General features: G+C 33.8%; 5 protein-coding genes across 6 annotated transcripts; 3 read left to right on the top strand and 2 right to left on the bottom strand.

Moving 5' to 3' along the window:
- The first annotated feature begins 199 nt into the window (after positions 1–199).
- Positions 200–7466, top strand: LOC108731723 (uncharacterized). 2 transcript variants are annotated; one of them, XM_018462208.1, is made up of 6 exons: positions 200–277; positions 2827–3513; positions 4434–4786; positions 4896–5697; positions 6099–6480; positions 6631–7466. In XM_018462208.1, exons 2-6 carry the CDS (start codon positions 2960–2962, stop codon positions 6757–6759), a joined length of 2220 nt encoding a protein of 739 aa, XP_018317710.1. In that variant the 5' UTR covers positions 200–277; positions 2827–2959; the 3' UTR covers positions 6760–7466. The 2 variants fall into 2 exon arrangements, with proteins under 2 accessions (XP_018317710.1, XP_018317709.1); XM_018462207.1 differs by having other exon boundaries at positions 4893–5697.
- A 243-nt stretch (positions 7467–7709) lies between these two features.
- On the bottom strand, positions 7710–10018 carry LOC108731589 (coiled-coil domain-containing protein 124). Its single transcript, XM_018461972.1, has 4 exons — positions 9886–10018; positions 9306–9471; positions 8367–8635; positions 7710–7968 (listed from the first exon to the last, which is right to left on the bottom strand). The coding sequence occupies exons 2-4, from the start codon at positions 9462–9464 to the stop codon at positions 7773–7775; spliced, it is 624 nt and encodes a 207-aa protein (XP_018317474.1). The 5' UTR covers positions 9465–9471; positions 9886–10018; the 3' UTR covers positions 7710–7772.
- LOC108731590 (UPF0235 protein C15orf40 homolog) lies at positions 9508–12037 on the top strand. The gene is made up of 4 exons (XM_018461973.1): positions 9508–9856; positions 11500–11593; positions 11754–11881; positions 11951–12037. The coding sequence occupies exons 1-4, from the start codon at positions 9752–9754 to the stop codon at positions 12035–12037; spliced, it is 414 nt and encodes a 137-aa protein (XP_018317475.1). The 5' UTR covers positions 9508–9751.
- A 547-nt stretch (positions 12038–12584) lies between these two features.
- Positions 12585–15562, bottom strand: Vdup1 (arrestin family protein Vdup1). The gene is made up of 6 exons (XM_018461957.1): positions 14982–15562; positions 14661–14785; positions 14226–14443; positions 13449–13595; positions 13120–13341; positions 12585–12996 (listed from the first exon to the last, which is right to left on the bottom strand). Exons 1-6 carry the CDS (start codon positions 15092–15094, stop codon positions 12805–12807), a joined length of 1017 nt encoding a protein of 338 aa, XP_018317459.1. The 5' UTR covers positions 15095–15562; the 3' UTR covers positions 12585–12804.
- Positions 15563–16821: 1259 nt separating this feature from the next.
- On the top strand, positions 16822–19972 carry LOC108731572 (BUD13 homolog). Its single transcript, XM_018461950.1, is given in 8 exon segments — positions 16822–16910; positions 17024–17156; positions 17578–18534; positions 18827–19094; positions 19189–19340; positions 19445–19628; positions 19630–19645; positions 19734–19972. Coding segments are annotated over 7 exon segments (1869 nt in total). The 5' UTR covers positions 16822–16910; positions 17024–17037; the 3' UTR covers positions 19907–19972.
- Positions 19973–20904: the final 932 nt, after the last annotated feature.

The following is a 20904-nucleotide window of genomic DNA, read 5'->3' as shown; positions in this document are numbered from 1 at the left end:
CGTCCTGACGGACCATCATCATCATCATCATCACCATCATCGCGTGTGTCGTTGACGCTTCTTGACGAAAACACAGTGGTCGGCAGGACGCGACTGATTGGGCGCATCACGTTGTCGCAAAACTGTTGTTAAACTCTCGCGAAGATTCTGACGGTCGAAGTGAACGTTTCTACGTTGCGTCCGTTCTCTCTTGAGTGTTCTCTATTCAGTGAAGTATCATTCGCTAGACTAGTGTATGTGGTGTTGTGTTACGCACATGCTGCTCCGATTTAAGAAGGTAATTAATACTTCTGTAAAGTATCTTTCGATGTTGGGTCTTTAAAGATCATAAGAATTAAATATATATGTATGTAGAAGAGCTCTAAGTTAGCTCCACTTTTTTTTTTTCGTAAAACCATAGCATTTTCGAAAATAATCAGCTTCCCATATTTTTTATAACGAAAAAAGGATTTGGTAATAGTTGTTAGTATCTGTTAACTGTTATTAAATGCTTTGGTGAAATAAATATTTATCAACTAAATATTTGCTAACAATTACTAAATAATTTAGTTAAGTAAACAAAATAGTTCAATAAATCAAATTTTAGTCAAATCTACTACAAATTTAATTCATTCAAATTAAACATTAATAATTATTACCAAATTTTAATAGCATTAAATATATCGCAAGTATCATCAAATATTTTGATAACTATTACCAAATTATGATTGTGAGAAAAAAGATATTTAGTAACTATGTTATAAAATTTTTGTTGAAAATAATAAGTTATTTAGTAATAGCTGATATAAACATTTGATTACTACAACCATATATTTGATTGAAAAGATAAGCAATTTTATTAGTATTACTGAATTGATTAAAATAAATAAATTATTCAATAACTTATTATTAAATATTTAATTAAAAAATATCTTTAAAACAACAAAAAATAGATTATACAGTTTAATATTGTATTTGAAATTATACTGTATTTTATTAATTTTTTTAGAATATCTTATTTATTATTACTTATCTTTGTTACTTATTTTTCTAATAATTTTAAATATCGAACATTGAAACGAAATATCATCTTTCATCTAAGATATGGAAGTATGTTTTGATATCATATGTTTTCAAAGTGTCTATTATATGTATTCCGCATTAACTATTGTCCTGTACAATTCAACTTCATAAGCTTGAAAATGAGTATCTAAACCTAATACATTATTGTGTCATAAATAAAGGAAACAATTTCTCTTTTCTTTAAAATTATGTTATATTTTATTATGCTGAATGATAAATTATTTTTAGCATTAGAAACTATCACATATCTAAATTTAAATGTTTATATATATGTTATTGTATCGAATCCATAAAATCATTAAGATACAATCGTCTATTTTAGATACACTCGAAAAATGTGATTTAAGAAGATTCGTCGTGGAGAGCATTTCTCCATGAATCAATGGGCATTCGTGTTACTTTATACAGTATTTAGAAAATTATTTTCTCTAGATTTTATGTATTACATAACAGTTAAATAAATTATGTAGTAATATTTATCGAAAATTAAATTGAATGATTTAGCAATATTTATTAAACATTTTATTATAGTCTAAATATTTAGTGATATATATTAAATATTTGATAAATTATCACCAAATTATCTAGTTGATTCAACTATGAATAAAAGTTGCGGAATAACTGAGTTAATAAATATTTGATCGCTATCAAATATAATAATAGTAACCAAATATTTAGCAAATATTCGTAACTAAATGTATTTCATAACTAATCATTTTTTTCAGTGTAAAATGTAAAAAATCTAATGATCGAAATCCAAATAGAGTTAGTTAATAATTTCAAAAATATGACTGTGAATAGTTCTGCATAAAAATTTGTTCAAAATCGTTTATACGTAGATAATCCAATCGGATTAATATATATTATAAATAATATCATCATTATGTCTTATTTCTCGCTTAAGCTTTTTTCAGAGGTGTTTAGGCTTTTAAAAATCTACGAACATATTCAATAGCACACAGTTCTACGAAAAAAAAGTGAAATCACTGAATTATATGCGCATTAAATTATTTGCTCATCATCACATATACGCTTTAATGTTATACTTTTCCTGGTACGGTTAAATAGTAGATTATTCCGATGAAGAGAGAGAGAGATAGACTACACTTACGTCGCTGTAAAAGAATGCTATAATTAGCTAATCGGTTAAACTTCTTTTGTAAGCTTAAATTACTGTGTTCGTAACTTGCATTCGCTATTCAAAGTTTCATTGTCACAAGAATATAGAACTCGTTTTAAAAACAAATTCAAACTCGTGTGTATATTCGAATAAATTTCATTGTTTGAAAGTAATATGCCTTCAAAGTTGTTTCGAATTATTCGACCGTGGAAAGAACGCTTTCGTTTTTTTTTTTGTGGGGAAATCTTATCGCTTGAGTACAGGGAATACGTAGGAAAGTGTTGCAAATTGAGAAAGTCGCTATTTGCGCAATAAAAACTCGCTGATCTATAATTATAATGTTCGCAACTTAAGCGGAATGGTATTTGGAGCAACTGTCAGGAATTTTACATATAGTTACTTAATTAACCATCAAAATCAATGACTGTTATCTTTTTATGGTTAATTTATTTAAAAAGCTGAATATGAAATTTTCCATATAATTAAATAAATCATTAAGCATAGATACTTTTTACTTATATTTAGTTAAGGAAATTACAAGGAAAATATATTGAAAAGACAATATGAATATTATAACTGCTATTTAGATAAATAAAATTTAAACGCATTAATTATACCATCGAATTGTATTATTCGTTTCATAGGCAGCAACTAAGAACTACAAGCAACTAGAAACTGGCAACCATGCCAGAGCTATGGAAGTCGTGTATTCGGCTGTTCGAAAATCGGCTATACTGATGTATTTATGATTCGGCCGCGGGTCTCGAAGAAGAAACGATGGCAACGGAGAAAGAGGAGATTCCAGTGGGGTCTCCTTGGTACGGCAAGGTTTTCGAGTGTTGGAGGAATCGGAATCGAGTTAGTCCCGGCAGAATCGAGTTGCCCGACTGCGATTTTTTTATCGTGGCACCACGGCGCACGCTGCGCGTCCTCAGGCCGACCCTAAAGAGCGGCTGGTATTATGAGAGTACGGCGGTGGACCGACCGGAGTCGGTCAACGACAATTTCTTTAATCGGTGGACCAGGAGGCCGCATCCGTCCGGAAATTGCAGGTGTTCTTTCCGCCAGTCCGTCAGCGCGTTAAGCACCACCGAAGAACAAATAATATCCGCGGAATTAAATCACATCCGAACAAGTCTCTGCGAAGCTGAGAAGAACGCGCGTGGCATTGAAGAATTGGAGCAAAGGGTCTCCGTGAATCTGCAAAAGTTACGGGACGACTCGGAACTTTCCGATTGCGCAAACGAAACGACGGTGTCTTCGACATTAATGACTAATCGCCAGCCGTTCGAACACAGCGCCAAACAACAAATTGTTAAGGATTTAGAAAGGTAAGTTTATTATATAAATTGAATAGGCACAATGGATAAAAATAAAGCGCGAAAAATTTTTCTTAATTATCGTTAAACATTTTTAATGATAAAATAATAATATAAATATATCCAGGGAATGGAAGTAACTCGTTACTTATAACGAAGTTACAATTACAAGTTACTTTTTTGGTAACTTTACTGATAACTGCGTTACTTTTTTTTTTAGTAACTATAACGGTAACGTACGTAGTTACATTTTTTTGGTAACGGTAACGAATTTTACAATTACTTTTACTCTGCACACAATTGGATACGGTTCGATTGGACACAAGCTCATAGCGCTTGAGACTAGAAAGCCCCTAAGCACCCGTCAGCTGTGATTAGTGGTCGTCGATTTTTAAAAAAAGTAACGGAAAAGTAACGAAAAGTTACTTTCTCAAGTAACGGTAATTGTAACAAGTTTTAAAAGTCGGTATAACTAGTAACGGTAACTTGTTACTTTTAAAAAGTAACTTTTCATTCCCTGAATATATCCTGAATACACTATCCTGAGGTGTCTGTTATTTTTCTTCGTCTTTTTCTATATTGCAGTACTTCATTTATCCGAACATGTCAGGGGACAAGACTGTTCCGAATGATAATAGAGATTCGATTCAGATAATAGAAGCTCACTAGCTTTTTCTTCTGCCAATCCTTTTTAGTTTCAATAATAATAGCTGACGTTCAAATTTGTTATATTCGGAAACGAGTATGTCGAACTCTTATTATCCGAATGGATCGGTTAATAAGTGCTTAGCTATGAGTATACGAGATATTTGGAACTAAGTATAAACTTGTTCGTATAAATGAAATGCAAATAAACGTAGTCATACTGTATTTGATAAATTAAGAAGCATTTTTTGGATGTATATAAAAATAAAGGAAAATAAATTTTATAGGTATATCAATACACTTCTGGAAGAGGTACTTGATGATACCGTTAAGCATATAACTAGTGTGGAGAAAGATAATGTTCAACATTCTTGGCAGCGAACGAAAAATAATTTGATAAAATCACAATCCGATAAATCCAAAGAGAAAATTTCGATAAAGAAGGATGGAGATGATTCCTTTATCGATATTAATCCTCGTCTTTTAGAAGATAAGATGCAGGAAGAATGGATTACAGAAAACGAGTGTAAAAGTCAATTCGCCAAAGTTTCGATAAGCGAGGGTTATGTGAATCCCGCTTTCGTTGGTTCAACTGATGAACTAGCTTCTCTAGATTTCGATTGTTCTGCAAGAAAACACAGTAAGCGATACATTTAAGAAAAAATAAGATTATTTATTATTTCATTAATAGATATTCTTTCTACACAATAATATTTTTCACTACTGTTGTACTATTTTTGGGATAGCAGGTTTATACCTCGGAATACCAACGGAAAGAATTCCTTCGGAAAAATTGGATTGCGTGGATTCTGGAATAAATAGCGTAGAGACCATCGAGTTTCAGCTACCTGATCAAGAACCCAGCTTTGAGTCTCTTTTACGAATCATTGATGAGAAGTTGGGAAGAGGTTCTTCAACGAATAACTCGGAAGAAGATAGTCTCGAAAAAAATTTGCAAAAAGCGGTTTCAGTAGAGGAAGAACGTAGGATTGACTCTCAAGAGATTGAACTAACTTCGTCTAAACTTGGGACATCATCGACAGATTCTGATTGGAAAGTGGAGCGACTGGAAGATACTGCCAACGTGGATTGTAATTTCGAGAAATTACGCTTAGAATTCCAAAGCAACAACAGAGATTCATTTCCAAATAACGAGACTCTATTAAAGATCGATGGAAAATTAACGGAAAGTCCTCCTATCGAGCTCAAAGATTACAAGAAATGGATGGAATTCGATGAAATCTCTTCGCAGGAAAATACTAAATTAAGTCTCCACGATTCGGTAACGCTTCGAAGAAATAAAAAACCAACTATAGTTTTTCTACACGGTTTTGGTTCCTCGGCAGAAGTCTTCGAGCATCAGCTGCAGTATTTCTCTTCTCTCGGTTATCCTTGCATTGCTCCCGATATGCTCGGGCACGGTATGAGCTCAGCGCCCAGACGTTCTAGAGATTATCATTTCAGCAAATTACTCAAGGATTTGGACGCTGTTCTACACTATTACGCTTTTAAACCTGGGGAGAAATGCGTCTTAGTCGCACATAATTACGGGTAAGATATTGTTTGCTTAAAACTGTGCTTTGTAAAATGTTCTTTTTTACTTTTCCATAATTTGTCTTGAATAATTACTTTTGTAAAAAAGAAAAATTTTTTTTTATATTAGATTTATATTATTTTTATATCTAATAATTTTAATATATCTAATAAAATTTATTAGATATATTAAAATTTTTTTACATTATAGAAAAACTAATTTTTTTATATTTTGGCTATATTAATAAAATTGCATTATAAAAAATAAAATGTTAATTTTAACTTAGACTTTTTAAACATTTTTGTGTTAATTTTAACATTTTTGCAAATCTCAGAAAGTCCATCGTACGTCTTTAAGTTAAAATTAACATTGCATTTTTTACAGTGTGATATCTGCGAACATTTTGTATAAATTTCAGGTGCAGTTTTGCTACAGCATTAGCTTGTAAATATGATAGCAATATTCATCAACTTGTGCTAATATCGGGCGGCGGTCCAACTCCTCTTGCTCCACCAAGCACAGAATGCGCGGGCCATTGCTGTCTCAGGGCGATTCTCGCGCCTCTGCTGATGTGCGGTTTTCATCGAGACATTCTCTATTCCGCGCGAGGCCGACAGCATCCTTATTGCGATCAAGAATCGATGAAACAGTGGCCTTCGCACATGAAACACGTATTGAAAGGCATGAATTGGCCGCAGGGTGACTATGCCTTCCACAGGAAGGTATGCACACCAACGCTTCTGGTACATGGACTAAGAGACAATAAAGTGTCGCTAGTACAAGAATGTCAAATGGAAAGGGTAAGTTCATATCATGATCTATCATCCAATTAAATATTATATACATAAATAAGAAATATATTATCTAAAATATAAATATAGACATATATATATAAAACTAGATGACTTTTTTAAAAAATAACAACTTGATCTTTATCTTAAATTTTTTAGACAATGGTGAAGGCTTTCCTCGAAGCTATTCCAATGGCTGGTCATAATCCAATGACTGAATGCCCTCAACAACTGAATCACATGATACATTGCTTTATAGATTTGTGGAAGAACAAAAAATGGCAGTAGCAATATCCTGACTAAAAAAAAGTCTAAAATGCTATATTATATCAAAATTGTATTGACTCAAGCAATTAACAAACTATTTATCAATTAATTTAATTATCTCAGTCAAATATAATATTTAACTGAAAAAAGTAAGATACAAGTCAAGAAGACTTAATTCAATTGAACTAAATGATAGGATAAATCAATGAAGTTCGTGTGGCCTCGTATGTAAAAATGTGCCAAGTTTTGTACAGATGTATACAGAAGAAGATGTACAGATAAAATGAACACGAAACGTCTCATTTGTCTAGGTCACTTAAAATAACTTAATATATTATTTCGAAATTTTTAATATTCGAGCTGATTTATGCTCAAGGTGAACGCACATAGATGTAAAAGTAAGCAGCAAGCAGTAAGCAGTAAACAGTAAGACGTACGAAGTAGGCAATTAATATTACCAGTAATCTATACATATATGAAAGATGGCGGTCTTACGTCTCATTGCTTACTGCTTACTTCTACTTCTATGTGCGTTCACCTTTACAATGCACATAGGCATCATTTGTCCTTGTTTAACATTTGACAAACAACAAAAATGAAATGATTCTTAAATATCGTGAATTGGAACCGTAACTTGAATATATGCTGTCAAGATGTTCGATTCCATTTTAAACTTAAATGTAATACCTGACCTGAGAACTCTTAATAAATAAATCGTATATCATGCCTCTCTCCATTTAAAATAAATAAGTTTTATTAAAAAGTTATTTTACTCTCTTGTGTCAGAAAACAGTTATTCAAAGTGATCTAGCAAATATTAAACAGAGGCTATGGAATAACGTATAGATTTACCAAAGATGATTTATATATCGTTATTTTTCATATACAGTACTTTTATAAGTTATATGTTTTACAAATAAAAATTGTATACAGATGATTACATCACAATGGTTATTTATTTTAACAAAATTAAATAATTAATCAGTCGACGATGCGCAAATATGTGTCACGCTCGTTTGATATCACCATGATCGTCAGCGATTTGATAACGTTTGATTAAGTGGATTCTCAACCGACTTCATCCATTCTTTCTTAAGTATCTGTTTCAACTGACTCAATCTCAAAGTAGGATTTTGTTCTTTAATTATCGGCATCATTCGTTCCTCAAAGCTCGCATACGCGGCTTTCATTCGTTTCTCCGGATGTCGATCTATTTCAGGATCTTTTGTGCTGAAAAGAAAATGACACAATGAAACAAGATAACGAGGAATTAAATTTAACTGTTATTCTTGGAAATATAAAATATCAAGATTTTCCAAAGCTTTAATTATTAGTGTAATTATACAATGTAATTATACCTTGGCCATAAATATAAAGCACTCTCGCAAATTGACGTAAATATTCTATATAACGAAAAATAAATTAAAACAGTTTAAAAAATAATTATATTTTAAAAAATAATATTTAATCTTATAACAATTTCAATATTTTATTAGTCCTCCTTTGAATTCTATTATCACTTTTCCCAAAAAAATACAATAAATTGAGGGTGCTTCGTATTTATAGCCAAAGTTGTATATAAATTTTATACAGGTTACATTCTAATGTTTCGAAAGTAATATAATTACCTTAAAACAGATATAGCTTCGTCTATACCATGAGCCGTTTCACCTTCCAAAATCAATCTGTTTAAATTTTCCTCGATCGGTTTCTCCTCTTCCTTTTTCTTCATAGCCACTTGATTTCGTTTCTCAGTGATAGCAACGATTTCGGCTCTGGTAATTTTCGAAGCAAGCTGCTTGCCACCAATTTTTATATTTGCCATTTCCTTTTCAAGCAAGGCTTTTGCCTCCGCTTTTTTTTCTAACTGCTGTTGACGTTTTTTCTCGATTTCTTCCTGCATATAATAAAATGTATATTACGATTCATTTCAAATACTGACGCGGTTGATTTTTTAAGAATGTTCAATTGATATTTCAAAGTAATAAAAAATTATGAAAAAATTACAAATTATTTTAAATTGCATTTAAAATTAATACAACAAATTTTTTTAGGTTTACCATTTAAATCATAAGTTATTTCAATAAGAAGTAGTATTTTTTTAATCTGTGTAATACAAATGTATAGAAATGTATTATATAAAATAAATGATAAAAATCTCAGTTTCTTAATATAAATACTTTATGTATATTCAAGATTATTTATGTAAAATTACATTACGATACAGAAATTAAGTGTCCAGTAAACAAAATATTTATGTGTTCTAAATCTTTGTAATTGGTGAATCATAATGAAACTTCGTATAAATTATTTTGAATAATTAAATACAAAAACGTTTAACTTTTGTTATTATTTTTTAAATTTTACTTTATAACAATAAAAATAATAAGAAATAAAGTAAATAAACTATAAAAATGTGTTATTTAATCAAAACAGAATGTTATAAACACAACTTTCACATGTACATATTTATTTAAAGTGTGAATATTAACATATGTGCTATACATATACATATATCTATCGAACATCCTTAACGTTTGTTTTATTGATAACTCTAAGACACGTACTTGTTTTTGTTTCTTCTTCAATACTTGCTTATCATTGTCCTCCCATGCTTTATCTTCAGCTTCTTGCGCTTTTTTAATAGTTTCGGCTTCTTTAACCGCTGCTTTTCTAGCCCGAGCGGCAACCGCTTTGCTATTCTCACCCACAAATTTCTTCGGCATGTTTGATCTACGATGTAATAAATCTCAATTGTTATTCGCGAATTTTTCATTTGGTTTGTATTATCGTGCTTCTCTGTATTCGAAATTAGCGAGCATGCGCTTTGTCACGTTACTATATTTGAGTTGGTAATAGTCTGACATGCGCGGAATCATTGTGAAAATTATTAAGATTCAGGTTAGGAGACTTCAAAATAATCGACATTCCAAGGCAATAATAACACGGAAAGAATCGCATATGTGTATTTTCAATCTTGTGAGCGGACGATAAACGATTTCGCGAAAAGCACATGGTTACGCGATTAAAGAGCAGCTGCAAGTATTTAATCGTCACGCGTGAAATGTCGAAACGGTCCATGAGGAATGCGAAGACGCCAAAGGTGACTGGCACTGATGTGAGTGATCATCTTGATCTTACACTTACCGATTTCTCACCCATACGATAGTCGATCACCTGTCGCGAAAATAATGTGACATTTTCTGTTATGTACACTTTACCATCTCTGGCCAAATGGCCACTCCGTGTCGATAAAAGCGACTAACCACGTCTACCAACCTTACGATGGTTACGACTGGCTCTCGTCATTGCCGCGATTGCAAAATTGTACATACAGAATATTACACGTGGGTGGAACTGTGACATCTGTCACTTACCACGTGGCGCACGAAGCGACTGTCAAAAGATCACCTCCTATCTGTAATCTGATCTAATCTCATACTGTCGTGTCATATACTATGCATATTCTCTAAATAAATATTTTCCGATTAATATTTTAGATTACATGAAAATAAAATTTTTCGAAATTTATCGAAATTCAGACCTCTATAAACGAGAATAGATTGAAATGGATTCAGATTTTTAGAAATACGCATTTGTGTTAAAATGAATCTTTTTCAATCTGAATGCATTTTTATTCATTTATAGAAATTGCATCATGAAGCACATTTCTTTCAATTTAAAAATTATATCAACTTTTTTCTCTGCCTTGTGAATACTTCTCAATTCAAAATTTTAAATAGGAAATACAATTTTTTAATTCAATTAAATCCAAAAAAAGTTTTTCTTAAAATACGCATTCGGATAGATAAAATTTCAATTCATTTCAATTCATTCTCGTTTACTGGAGAAACAACTTTTCAATAAGGCAAGTATGTTTGATTCATCAACGTGCTGAAACATGCTTACATATGCTAATGAAGACTCATTATATATTTAAGTAGAACGCAGAAGTCAATAATATATCATAAAAACATCATCATGATCTAATTCAATTGTCACTTATAAGTTCATTTTTAAGTGACAAATGATATCATGATGATGTTCTATGATATCATTAGACCTTTCTTTTTACCTGAACCTTTGCACCAGTTCATTTTTCTTCCTTTTCTCTCCAGGAGGAAAGAAGAGGAATAAAGATGAACTGGTGCAAAAGTTCAGCCAAAAAGAACAGGTCTATTATTTAACTTAATTATATGACTGTGTTATACCTGGGATGCATTCCAAAAGTTGACTCTGCCAACTTCGAGTATCTTTTATCTTTGTTCAATATTCGATGAACAAGAATAAAATAATATTCGGATTGTATGACAGTAGAGTTTTCGAACGCAATCCTGGTAGCGTATTCAATTTATCTCGACCTGATTTCGAGTTGATGATTTGTTTCCGCAAAAAAAGCGCTAAACTGTGCAAGAACGAACTATTACACTAATATTAATATTTGCGGTTTTGTCGTATGACAAAGTTTTCAAGCGTGTTAATTGGCTGCAAAATAAAGAGATTCTCAAATTTTTATCTTATAGCCAATCAACAGTAGACTTTGAAAATTTATCGTACGACAACGACGGACAAACGTAATATTAGTCTTATGGTTCTTGCACATAAGACGTAGCAATACTAAGAAATAACGCGTAATTTATATGATGATCACTCAACCCCTCGCTTTTCCGAGAACAATAATAAATACACAACGGGATGTTGACTGCGCTTTTACATGTAGAGTGTGTCGAGAAATTGTCTCCATTAACGCATTGTTTGCAGGATCCATCTACGGGACCTGTAGTCTTAAATAAAGACGGAAACGTTGCAATTAAAATTCAAGCTAAACCCGGAGCGAAATGTAACAATGTAACCGGTAATACAAAATATCATTTGATAAAGTTTTTTTTTTGTTATAAAAGAAAGCGCCTGTTTTAACGTTGTTTTAATTACGTTTTAATTATTCTTTGTAACGAAAGGAAAGAATTTCATTAACGGAATCGCATAATTATTGCTAAAGAAATGAATATCCATAGATATTTCTGACGAAACAGTAGGCATTGCAATCTCTGCCCCACCAACGGAAGGTGAAGCCAATGCCGAATTGGTTAAGTATCTAGCTTCGATTTTTGGAGTAAGAAAATCTGATGTGTCCTTGGATCGGGTTAGTGCTTGGATTAATTCGAAGCAATTTTATTAGTTTGTACTTATTTTAAACTTTTCCTTTTTGCAGGGATCTCGAAGTCGTCAAAAAGTAGTTATAGTGTCAGGAATTACGACAGATCAAGTTTTGACGAAATTGAAAGGAGAGATGAATTAAATGTACTTCTTTTACTAAATTTTTCTGTCATTAAACGATTTTTCCCAATTTATACATACATATAGTCTTTTCCTTATAAATATATTTTAATTTGTCCTATCTTTATATTTACTTTCCGCATATTTTTGTTTAACCTTTTCGATACGATTTTATTTTTCGCCACTATGCCTCTGCTGTACGGACAGTCTAATCGCGAATACGCTGTATGGGACAACTATGACGTAAATGTCACTTCACCGGAGAAGAGAAGCATAGCAGCTAAATTTTACCGTGTAACATATTGATGGAAAGGAATTGTTAAACTATAGTCGTCATTAGTGAGCGGCGAGCATTTAACGCTGGATGACTATAGTCGTTAACATAGCGTTTATTGTTGGACGATTATTGTCGTCGTTAGTATCGAAAGAGTTAAAAGTTATTCAATTATTTTACATTATACAATATTATACAATTTATACATCTGTTTTTTCATAAATGCAATTAACCGGGTTAAAATATTGTCAATATTTGTAACATTTAATGTACATTAAATTTTTTAACAGCTACATATAATTGCACCAGATACAGCATTTCAAAATATCGCCATCGATTCTTTGAAATTTTACATGAGCGTTGCTGTGACTAGCAATACAAGAATCGATGAAGATTTTTTAGGGAATAGTATAAGCGCATGGAGGCGCAGTTGTGACCTACAATCACAGAAAATTAGTACCTTTTTAGACACTAATTTTGAAATAATCCAATAATAGATACGTAATATTATGCTTTCACTCTTGTATTTCGAAGGCCTTGTCGTCGAGCCAAGGTCGGAAGATGGGTAGCGTCGATGGGTAATGAGCGCCCCGTTTGGACGGCGCGGTACCAACTGGTGCACCCTCTGGCCTCAAAGGGTACGTGGCCAGCACGATTGGTATTTGTAACTTGATTTCTTTGTCCAGACTCTTCGGGCTTATGACGAACTGCAGAGAAACGTTAACCAGATAAATTTCAAAAATTTCTCGCGAGAATTCTGACGCAATTACATCTCTCTTTCTCTCTCTCTCTCTCTCTCTCTCTCTCTCTCTTTCTCTCTTGATACTCACGTAAACGTGATAAAGAACGTTAATCAAGTGGCACCCCCTCAGATTCGTCGGCGGCAACGGAGGAACGTACATTTGTTCGTTTAGCCACTCCTCGCTCTCACCTGGCCGAATCTTTCCTCTAGAAACGCTAGCCAGCTCGCGAGTCTCGCTAGCGAGCACTTTACCTCGACACAGATACTGTATCGTTTCGGTGAGTGACGCCTTGGTTGACTTCATCGTCACCTGTTAATTCGAATTCTCAAATTTTTCGTGCTTGGAGTACATCTCCGAGATTGTATTTATTAAAAGCGTCGAAATTATATATCTATTCTATGCTAATTAAAGTGTACCTTACTGCGATTGCTGACAGTCGCAGAAATACCGATCGTTTCTCCGGGTACGTATCCACCCCGGTCCAAACTAACTCTGCAGAATACAGGACCACCCGATACGCAAGAGACACCCACGCGCTGTTCAATCTCCTGCCTCGCAGGTTGCTGTTTCGATCACGAAAGCATTTTATTTATACACATACAATTTTTTGAATGATTCAAGTTAAATTTTCGAAATTTAAATTAACCGATATCTTAAAAAGGAAAGTGCGTTTATACCGATCGTTAATATTTGACCGATATGTCTATCTATCTACGATTGAACAATGCTCGTCGCTGAATGCTGTCCGCCAACGCGAAAATTTTTTCATGCGTTTTTTCTAGAGACGCAAATGTATTGCTGCCGCAATATATAGGCGGTGATTCCATCACGCGATTTCCATCTAGCGATTATCGTTATGTTGCAATTGGCGCAAAACAATGCAAATACGAATCACCACGCAAACGGAATGTTTCGCGTCTTTTTATTTAATCTTAAATTTATTTGTATCGAATATAATCTTTAAATTCTTTGTCGTGCATGAAGATATTTGCAGCGCTTTCCATACAGGTCGGTGACCAGTATTTGGGTCTTGGTTATGATAATGAACGTTGAGTATTCATTTAATTGCACGCGCGAAACACTTTCCTTGGTCTGAATCGGTTATTTGCACCCACGTATCATTTACGAGTTAAAACACGTGATGATGAATTACATCTGGATTAATTTATTGATTATTTTAATGCAACTCTCACCGCTAATATCGGAGGTTCCAGATTTAAGTCAATCGGATTCATGACGATGAAGACTTGTTGATTTTTATGAGTAAGTCCACCCGGCTCGCGAAGAGCCGCTTTACAATAATATTGCACCCATCCATGTTTTCCGAGAAAAGTGGAAGGTAGACCCAATGGCAACCCCAATTTGAAGGGAAAACTATGTATTCCGGGAGATAGCAATGACGGTCCTTCGCCTATTAAAAATGTTATTTTATATCTTTAATTAAGTTAAAAAGACGTCAAGCTATCTCCTTAAACCACAGTAAATTATTAGAGAGAACATTTTTGTTAAGCTATTATCATACAATGCTATTATTTCGTCACTTATTGTTAAAATATGATTTAAAATATTAAATTGCATCTTCTCGAAATTGTGTATACACAATATAATTCGAAGTAATTAAAATTCACCTGGTTCACCCAACAACCGCATGCGAAAATCAATGTAGTTTTCTTTGTCGTAAACTCTCTCGGCACGTTGACTGCGTACCCGAACTACACCTTCTCCCACAACATGGAAATGCAGTCCCGAGACGCTACGGTAACGTACCCCACATTATTAAATTTGTGTTACTTACTAAGTCTACCATGTACATATCTATGTAAATCTGACACTTTATCGTGTCTCAATAAAAAAAGATTTTTTTTCTTCAACGCATACATTTCTTTACGCGCAAAAATGATTTTTTCGACCATGAACTCAATACCCTTTTTCTATAAAACGTTACTTACTAAGCTTCATCGTCCAGCTCTATGAGAACACGGCCGGACAAGAAGTGGCCAGGAAAATATAGTAGATTCGTGTTATCGAAAAGTATTAAAAATTTGCTGAGTTTCCTCGTCATCTTGTCGCCGAAATGGGAATATTTTTCGTTACGTGTTTGCGGAGGAGGACGGTTTATGCGGACACGTTTACGTCACCGCGGCTTCACGCTCACTGAATATACATCGAGGAACGCGCAGGAGCAACCTTCTTCTTCCATGCGTTACCTCGTGATGCGTGGTGAGAATCACTGGCTTGCATCGCATCAGCAACACGTTCGTAACATGGCATGCATCTCTCCTTCTCTTTCTGTTCTTCGCAATCTCTCTTTTTCTGCGTGCTGGTGGACTGGTACCAGCTACGATACCACAATCCACATCATCATCGTATTTTTCGCAACGGCGGCACGTTCCGCACGCGTTTTCCGTGCTTCTCACGATCGATGAATGATCGAGAGAAGACCGATCTGCCGATACTCCGGACTGTATCCTCACCCACCGCGAAATTTTCTGTCACTGTTTCGTAGTAGTCACCGCACCTTCTTGTCCATTCTTGGAGACGCACTCACTTTCGCTCCCTACCTTCCTACCTGGTTGCTTCTCTACCACCTCCCATCCAGTCTGATCCGGACTGGTCTCACCTGGCTTCACCTGCCTGTAGGTATATGTGGCCAATAGCAGTACTTTAATCAACGTTACTGCTTTTGGCATTGACGTTTAAATAACGGTACGTTTTGTATTAGTTTTTTTTAATGTTGCGTTTGCCATTAAAGTTGTGTTTATTAATAAAAACAATATTTCCTATGTATTTAAACGCTTAAATATAACATTTAATTTTAATAATGGAAAGATAATTTATTGGGATCTATATATTTTTGCACGAAATTTTAATATCTGAAACCCATTTTAAATTACAATAATTATTACAAGACCGCTATATGAATAAAAATATTACCTCATATGATCAAGGTAATCAGATAGAGTATCCATCTAATGAATCTAAAATGAATTTTTCACCTACAATTTATGCCAGAATTAAAATAGAATTCTATTCTATTTATATTTTTATTATTTATGTTCTACAGTATTTTTATATTTTTATGTACTGCGTAATACAAAGAACACTTGAAGAATCAAGACGTATACAAATATAATATAAATTATAAAATATATCAAAATACATAACAATACATATATATTGTATGTACAGCATACATATTATACATACATAATTACTTATAAAATTATAAATAAAATTTCATCCTAAAGTCTGATATAAATTATAGATTGTTTACAATGGATCTAATAAATATTCAGTTCGAATGAATTTATTATAAAAAAAAACAGCATAAATTTGAAATAATTTCAATGTTTTCTATTTCTGTTATATGTATTTTCTTCTTTGTACTAATTTATTGATCAGATTTTGGCGGGAATAATTATAAGAGATTTTCATTTTTACAAAATTCTAATTTTATATACATAATGATTTATTTATTCATTTATATATTATTAATATATTATATTATATCTTATTTACATTAACAATTATAATAGAAGTATTTTTAAAAAATAAAAATAGACAAATTGTATAGGAAAAAATATTCTCTCTCTCTCTCTCTCTCTCTCTCTCTCTCTCTCTCTCATTTGTGAAATATTTTATATTGATTATTTTAAAATTGTAATCTTTAAACGTGCACATATATATTCAACTTCAACGAGCTTAAACAGTTCTGGCAATCCTTAGACTTGATTTATCCCTGAAATAGAAACAACTTAAAATTATCTGCATTAGGCAACGTAGTGCTGCGTACTGAAGCTGGTCGCGGCTGTCGCGAGTTATCGATTTTCCTTTCATGTTTGATTCCCTTTACCTTTAGAAGTGTCAACAGTGCAGTAGTGTGTTTATACTTTATTCATCATTGTTATAAATTTATTATTTAAAAAATAACTAGGGTTCTCGTCGTGAATTGAGATTTAATGATTTATCATATCGCGTGTTTTGTTTATAGTTTAGAAACTTGTGATGGAGAATAAAGGAATCAATCAGAAGGAATACTTGAAAAAATACACATCCTTTAACAATGATGATGAAAAAAAGAAGAAAAAGAAGAAGAAGAAGAAATATAAGACAGGAATGAAAACGTAAGAATAAATGTATAGGTATTTTAATTTAATCAACGATGAATATTTCGCATCGAGGTTAGGTTATGTTGTCAGCTGTGCATGATGCTCTAGAATGCAATGTAAATGCGTGTGGCTGCATAAACATAATATTAATACGTTTATATTATTCATATCGTTAATCATTTTTTACATTTTTCACATAAAATTATTGAACATTATTTTCTAAATAAAATTACATTATTTTAAAAATAATGTTAAAAATTTACTCAGAACATATTTCTATTATATTTTTGTTGAGATATTTCCACACTTGGCGATTAATATTTTTTGCGCATTTGATTTCATTATATAATTAAAAAGCTTTCTTGGTTCTTATAAAATAGTTTTTGCAAGGAAAATCTTTGACCTGAACGTGAATCAGATGGAAATATTTTTGCAGAGTAAAAATTATAGATGATGATATAGATTTGAAGAATATGAGACCTATTGAAGAAGGTGAATTCGATATCCTTTTAGAGGGAGAAGATGCTCCTCAAATTGCTGGTATAGTTGACGAACGTGGACCAGTCGATTTCACAGATAAGCGAAGGTGGAAAATTATAACCGAGAATGACGAAGGCGATTTAACTATTATTAATCGTATTGTCGATAAAGACGAAAGAAATCTTGATGAGACAAATGCCAAGCAGGCCAATGACAACTTCGATTTGAGTCCACCTAGAGCTAAGCATTCTAAAAATAAACATGTGGATTTAAGTCCTCATGGACAATCTAAAGGTGATAGTTCAGACTTGAGTCCACCTAGATCTAAGCATTCTAAAAACAAACGTATGGATTTGAGTCCAAATGGGCGATCGAAGGATGATGGTTCTGATCTGAGTCCACCTAGACTTAAGCATTCTAAACATAAACATATTGACTCAAACTCATACAGACGATCTAAAAATGATGATTCAGATTTGAGTCCACCTAGGCAATCTAAAAATTATGACTCAGATTTGAGTCCATCTCGACAATCCAGAAATAATGATTTTGATTCGAGTCCTCCTAGGAAACCTAAAAATTATGACTCAGATTTAAGTCCACCTAGAAATACGAAACATCGGACTTCGGCTCACAGTACATCTGGACGAAGCTACCGAAGTTCAGGTAACAAAGACAGTGATTCGGATTTTAGTCCACCTAGAAAAAATCGCAAACAGAATCTAGATACAGATTTATATGAAAGCAGAAAGAAAACGAAGGGCAAAGATTCGGATTCAAGTACATTTCGGCGTAATGATCATCGATCCCGGAGGGATAATTCATCACGTTCCATTTCACATAGAGACAATAGAGGGCATGATTATTACGATAAAAAGAATTCATCCAGATCCGGTAGACAAGATGCTTCGAGGTAATTTTGACGTCAGATATTTGATGAAAATTATTATAATCAATATTCTGTTGTGTTGCATATAGTCGATTTTTAGTCTTAGAGCAGAATATATAATTAAAATTCGTTTTTTTTTTTTTAATAAACTTTTATAATATTTTGAGATTAAGAAATTTCTTTCAAATATTAAATTTTTATTATTATTTTTTTCAATATTTTAGGGAATCTTATTACTTTTCATCCTTTAAATTCTGTTGTATATGAATTAATGAAATGATAAATACATATAATAGAATAATCTCTTTGGACATAGATCGAGCAGGGATAAACAAGAAAGAAAATATGAAGATAGAGATCATAAATCTCGATCGTATTCGGATACAAGGGAGAGGAGAAAAAAGACGCGTTGGGATGAGGAAACAAACGATTCTGAACGTGGACATGCGAGAAATCATTCCAGAGATCATCACGGTCGAGCGACAAAAACATTAGACGGAAAAACAGCAGGATTCCAAGCTGCAACAGCATTGCGAGAAGAAACGGAAGCCCATAAACGACAAGAGGCGGACCATTTTAGCAAGGTAATATTCTTTAAAGTCCAAAGTTATATTTATAAAAGTATTCATTTATTCATGGAGGCTACAGATAGTATAAGTTAGCGTTGAATTGTCTCAGTTAAGTAAAGAGATCACCGGGGAAGGACAAGCTACGATAGTACGTGACAAAACGGGAAGAAAGCGCAATTTAGAAGCAGAAGCAGCAGAAAAACAAGAAAAGGAAATGAAACAACGAGAGATAGATGAGAAGTACGCTAAATGGGGCAAAGGGTGAGCGATTTTTCTTTCATCTTTATTTCTTGCTTTTCTGATAAATTTATTGATTCTCCCGCTAATACATGTCCATGACAATAAATGTCCATGTCTTATTCCAGCTTGAAACAAGTGGAGGATCGTGAGGAAAAATTAAAAAATGACTTGCACGAGATGCATAAACCTTTGGCGAGATACGCAGACGACGCAGATCTGGATAAAGAATTGAGAGAACAAGAGAGGGAAGGTGATCCTATGTTAAAGTATATAAAACAAAAACAAATAAAAGAGGGAAAGATTTTTTTTTGGAAAGAGAAAGCCAGGTATGTAGAGCGAGAGAGAAATTTACATTTCTCTTCCTATTGTATATCTTAAAAAAAAAAAATTGTCATTCAATCGTTTTAATTGTAGATCCGCCGCAATATCAAGGTTCGTACGCGCCAAATCGATTCGGTATTAAACCCGGTCATCGATGGGACGGGGTCGATAGAAGTAACGGATATGAGAAGAAGTGGTACGAAGCACAAAATGCAAAAGTAGCTTTACAAGAAGATGCCTATAAGTGGAGTACAGCCGACATGTGATCATGTTCACACATATGTATTACTATAGCAGAAGTTTCCAATTCTATTTCTATCGATCGTTAATAAAGAAGAATCAATAAAGAATTTTAAATGTTTTGATAATTTAAATATATCTGTTTTTTTTTGTTCCTGATAGACACGTGTAACTGTGCGATTGCTCCAATGTGAAAGAATCGTTTAGTCTCATTTCATTATTCTGATCATTATCCTAATCCTTGTTTCTCGCAAGCAGTAATCTAACATCGCGCAAAACAATTGAGATATATTAGTAAGGTAACACGCGTGGAGACCGCGAAATCGATATTCGTTCCAGAAAACGAGAAGAACGAAGAGGCTGGCGCCGGTCTGGCAACGGTCTGCCGACGATGGTCTAGGCGAGTGGAATACCACCGTCTGCGAAATCGATCGTGCGCTTTTAAGGTCGCTAGAATCCACTTCGGATGGCGGGTAGTATGGGAGTATTGGGAGTGGCGGAGCGCACATTTGACATAGTCATTCGCGGCGCGTGCGATTATAGGGAGGCGATTACCGGATCGAAACGGTTTACGGTTCGCCGTACAATCGTGCAATCTCTATCGGGTCCTGGCGCCGAATCCTCGCGGTAAGGACAAGCGTCGTCATACATTGGTAACACTGAGGCTTGCGCTTTAGGCTTTCGTAGCCAGCGTGTCGCTTCGCGCCGGTTAAAACGTGGCTAGAAACGCGGCGATCTCTTCCGCGTGCGTGCCGTCGCCGCTGCTACCGCCACCGCCTCCACGGCTCCTCCACGGCTCCTCCACGGCGCGAGAAACGGAGGTAACTGTGTGGCGCGAATATATATCTGTTGACATATACATAGACTGGTACGATCCGGCTTGGTCGCCACGCGAGCAAGGGCAGGGTCGTAAGTGAGCGACGCCAGTATCGTTCGCGACGTCGACGGGATTTCTCGTCTTTACGTGCACAGCTCCGCGCGGTGATGTTTGACTTTCGGTGAGTCACGATCGGCCGGTAGAATC

The sequence above is a fragment of the Mycetomoellerius zeteki genome, unplaced genomic scaffold, assembly GCF_001594055.1.
Source record: "Mycetomoellerius zeteki isolate Tzet28-1 unplaced genomic scaffold, Tzet1.0 scaffold135, whole genome shotgun sequence".
NCBI classification, from domain to species: Eukaryota; Metazoa; Arthropoda; class Insecta; order Hymenoptera; family Formicidae; genus Mycetomoellerius; species Mycetomoellerius zeteki.
Note: the sequence above shows the minus strand (reverse complement) of the source record. Positions and strands in the feature narration are given on the sequence as shown.

Bases quoted from the DNA above. Each gene is read 5' to 3' on its own strand.
- LOC108731723 (XM_018462207.1), top strand. From the start codon at position 2,960: ATGGCAACGGAGAAAGAGGAGATTCCAGTGGGGTCTCCTTGGTACGGC. The intron at 4,787-4,892 runs GTAAGCGATACA...TTTTTGGGATAG, and splicing joins TTGTTCTGCAAGAAAACACA to CAGGTTTATACCTCGGAATA. The intron at 5,698-6,098 runs GTAAGATATTGT...TATAAATTTCAG, and splicing joins TTAGTCGCACATAATTACGG to GTGCAGTTTTGCTACAGCAT.
- LOC108731589 (XM_018461972.1), bottom strand. From the start codon at position 9,464: ATGCCGAAGAAATTTGTGGGTGAGAATAGCAAAGCGGTTGCCGCTCGG. The intron at 8,636-9,305 runs GTACGTGTCTTA...TATTATATGCAG, and splicing joins TGAAGAAGAAACAAAAACAA to GAAGAAATCGAGAAAAAACG. The intron at 7,969-8,366 runs GTAATTATATTA...TTTTCTTTTCAG, and splicing joins GAAGCTATATCTGTTTTAAG to CACAAAAGATCCTGAAATAG.
- LOC108731590 (XM_018461973.1), top strand. From the start codon at position 9,752: ATGGTTACGCGATTAAAGAGCAGCTGCAAGTATTTAATCGTCACGCGT. The intron at 9,857-11,499 runs GTGAGTGATCAT...CATTGTTTGCAG, and splicing joins CAAAGGTGACTGGCACTGAT to GATCCATCTACGGGACCTGT. The intron at 11,882-11,950 runs GTTAGTGCTTGG...TCCTTTTTGCAG, and splicing joins CTGATGTGTCCTTGGATCGG to GGATCTCGAAGTCGTCAAAA.
- Vdup1 (XM_018461957.1), bottom strand. From the start codon at position 15,094: ATGACGAGGAAACTCAGCAAATTTTTAATACTTTTCGATAACACGAAT. The intron at 13,596-14,225 runs GTGAGAGTTGCA...TGATCGAAACAG, and splicing joins TGGAACCTCCGATATTAGCG to CAACCTGCGAGGCAGGAGAT. The intron at 13,342-13,448 runs GTACACTTTAAT...TCGAATTAACAG, and splicing joins CTGTCAGCAATCGCAGTAAG to GTGACGATGAAGTCAACCAA.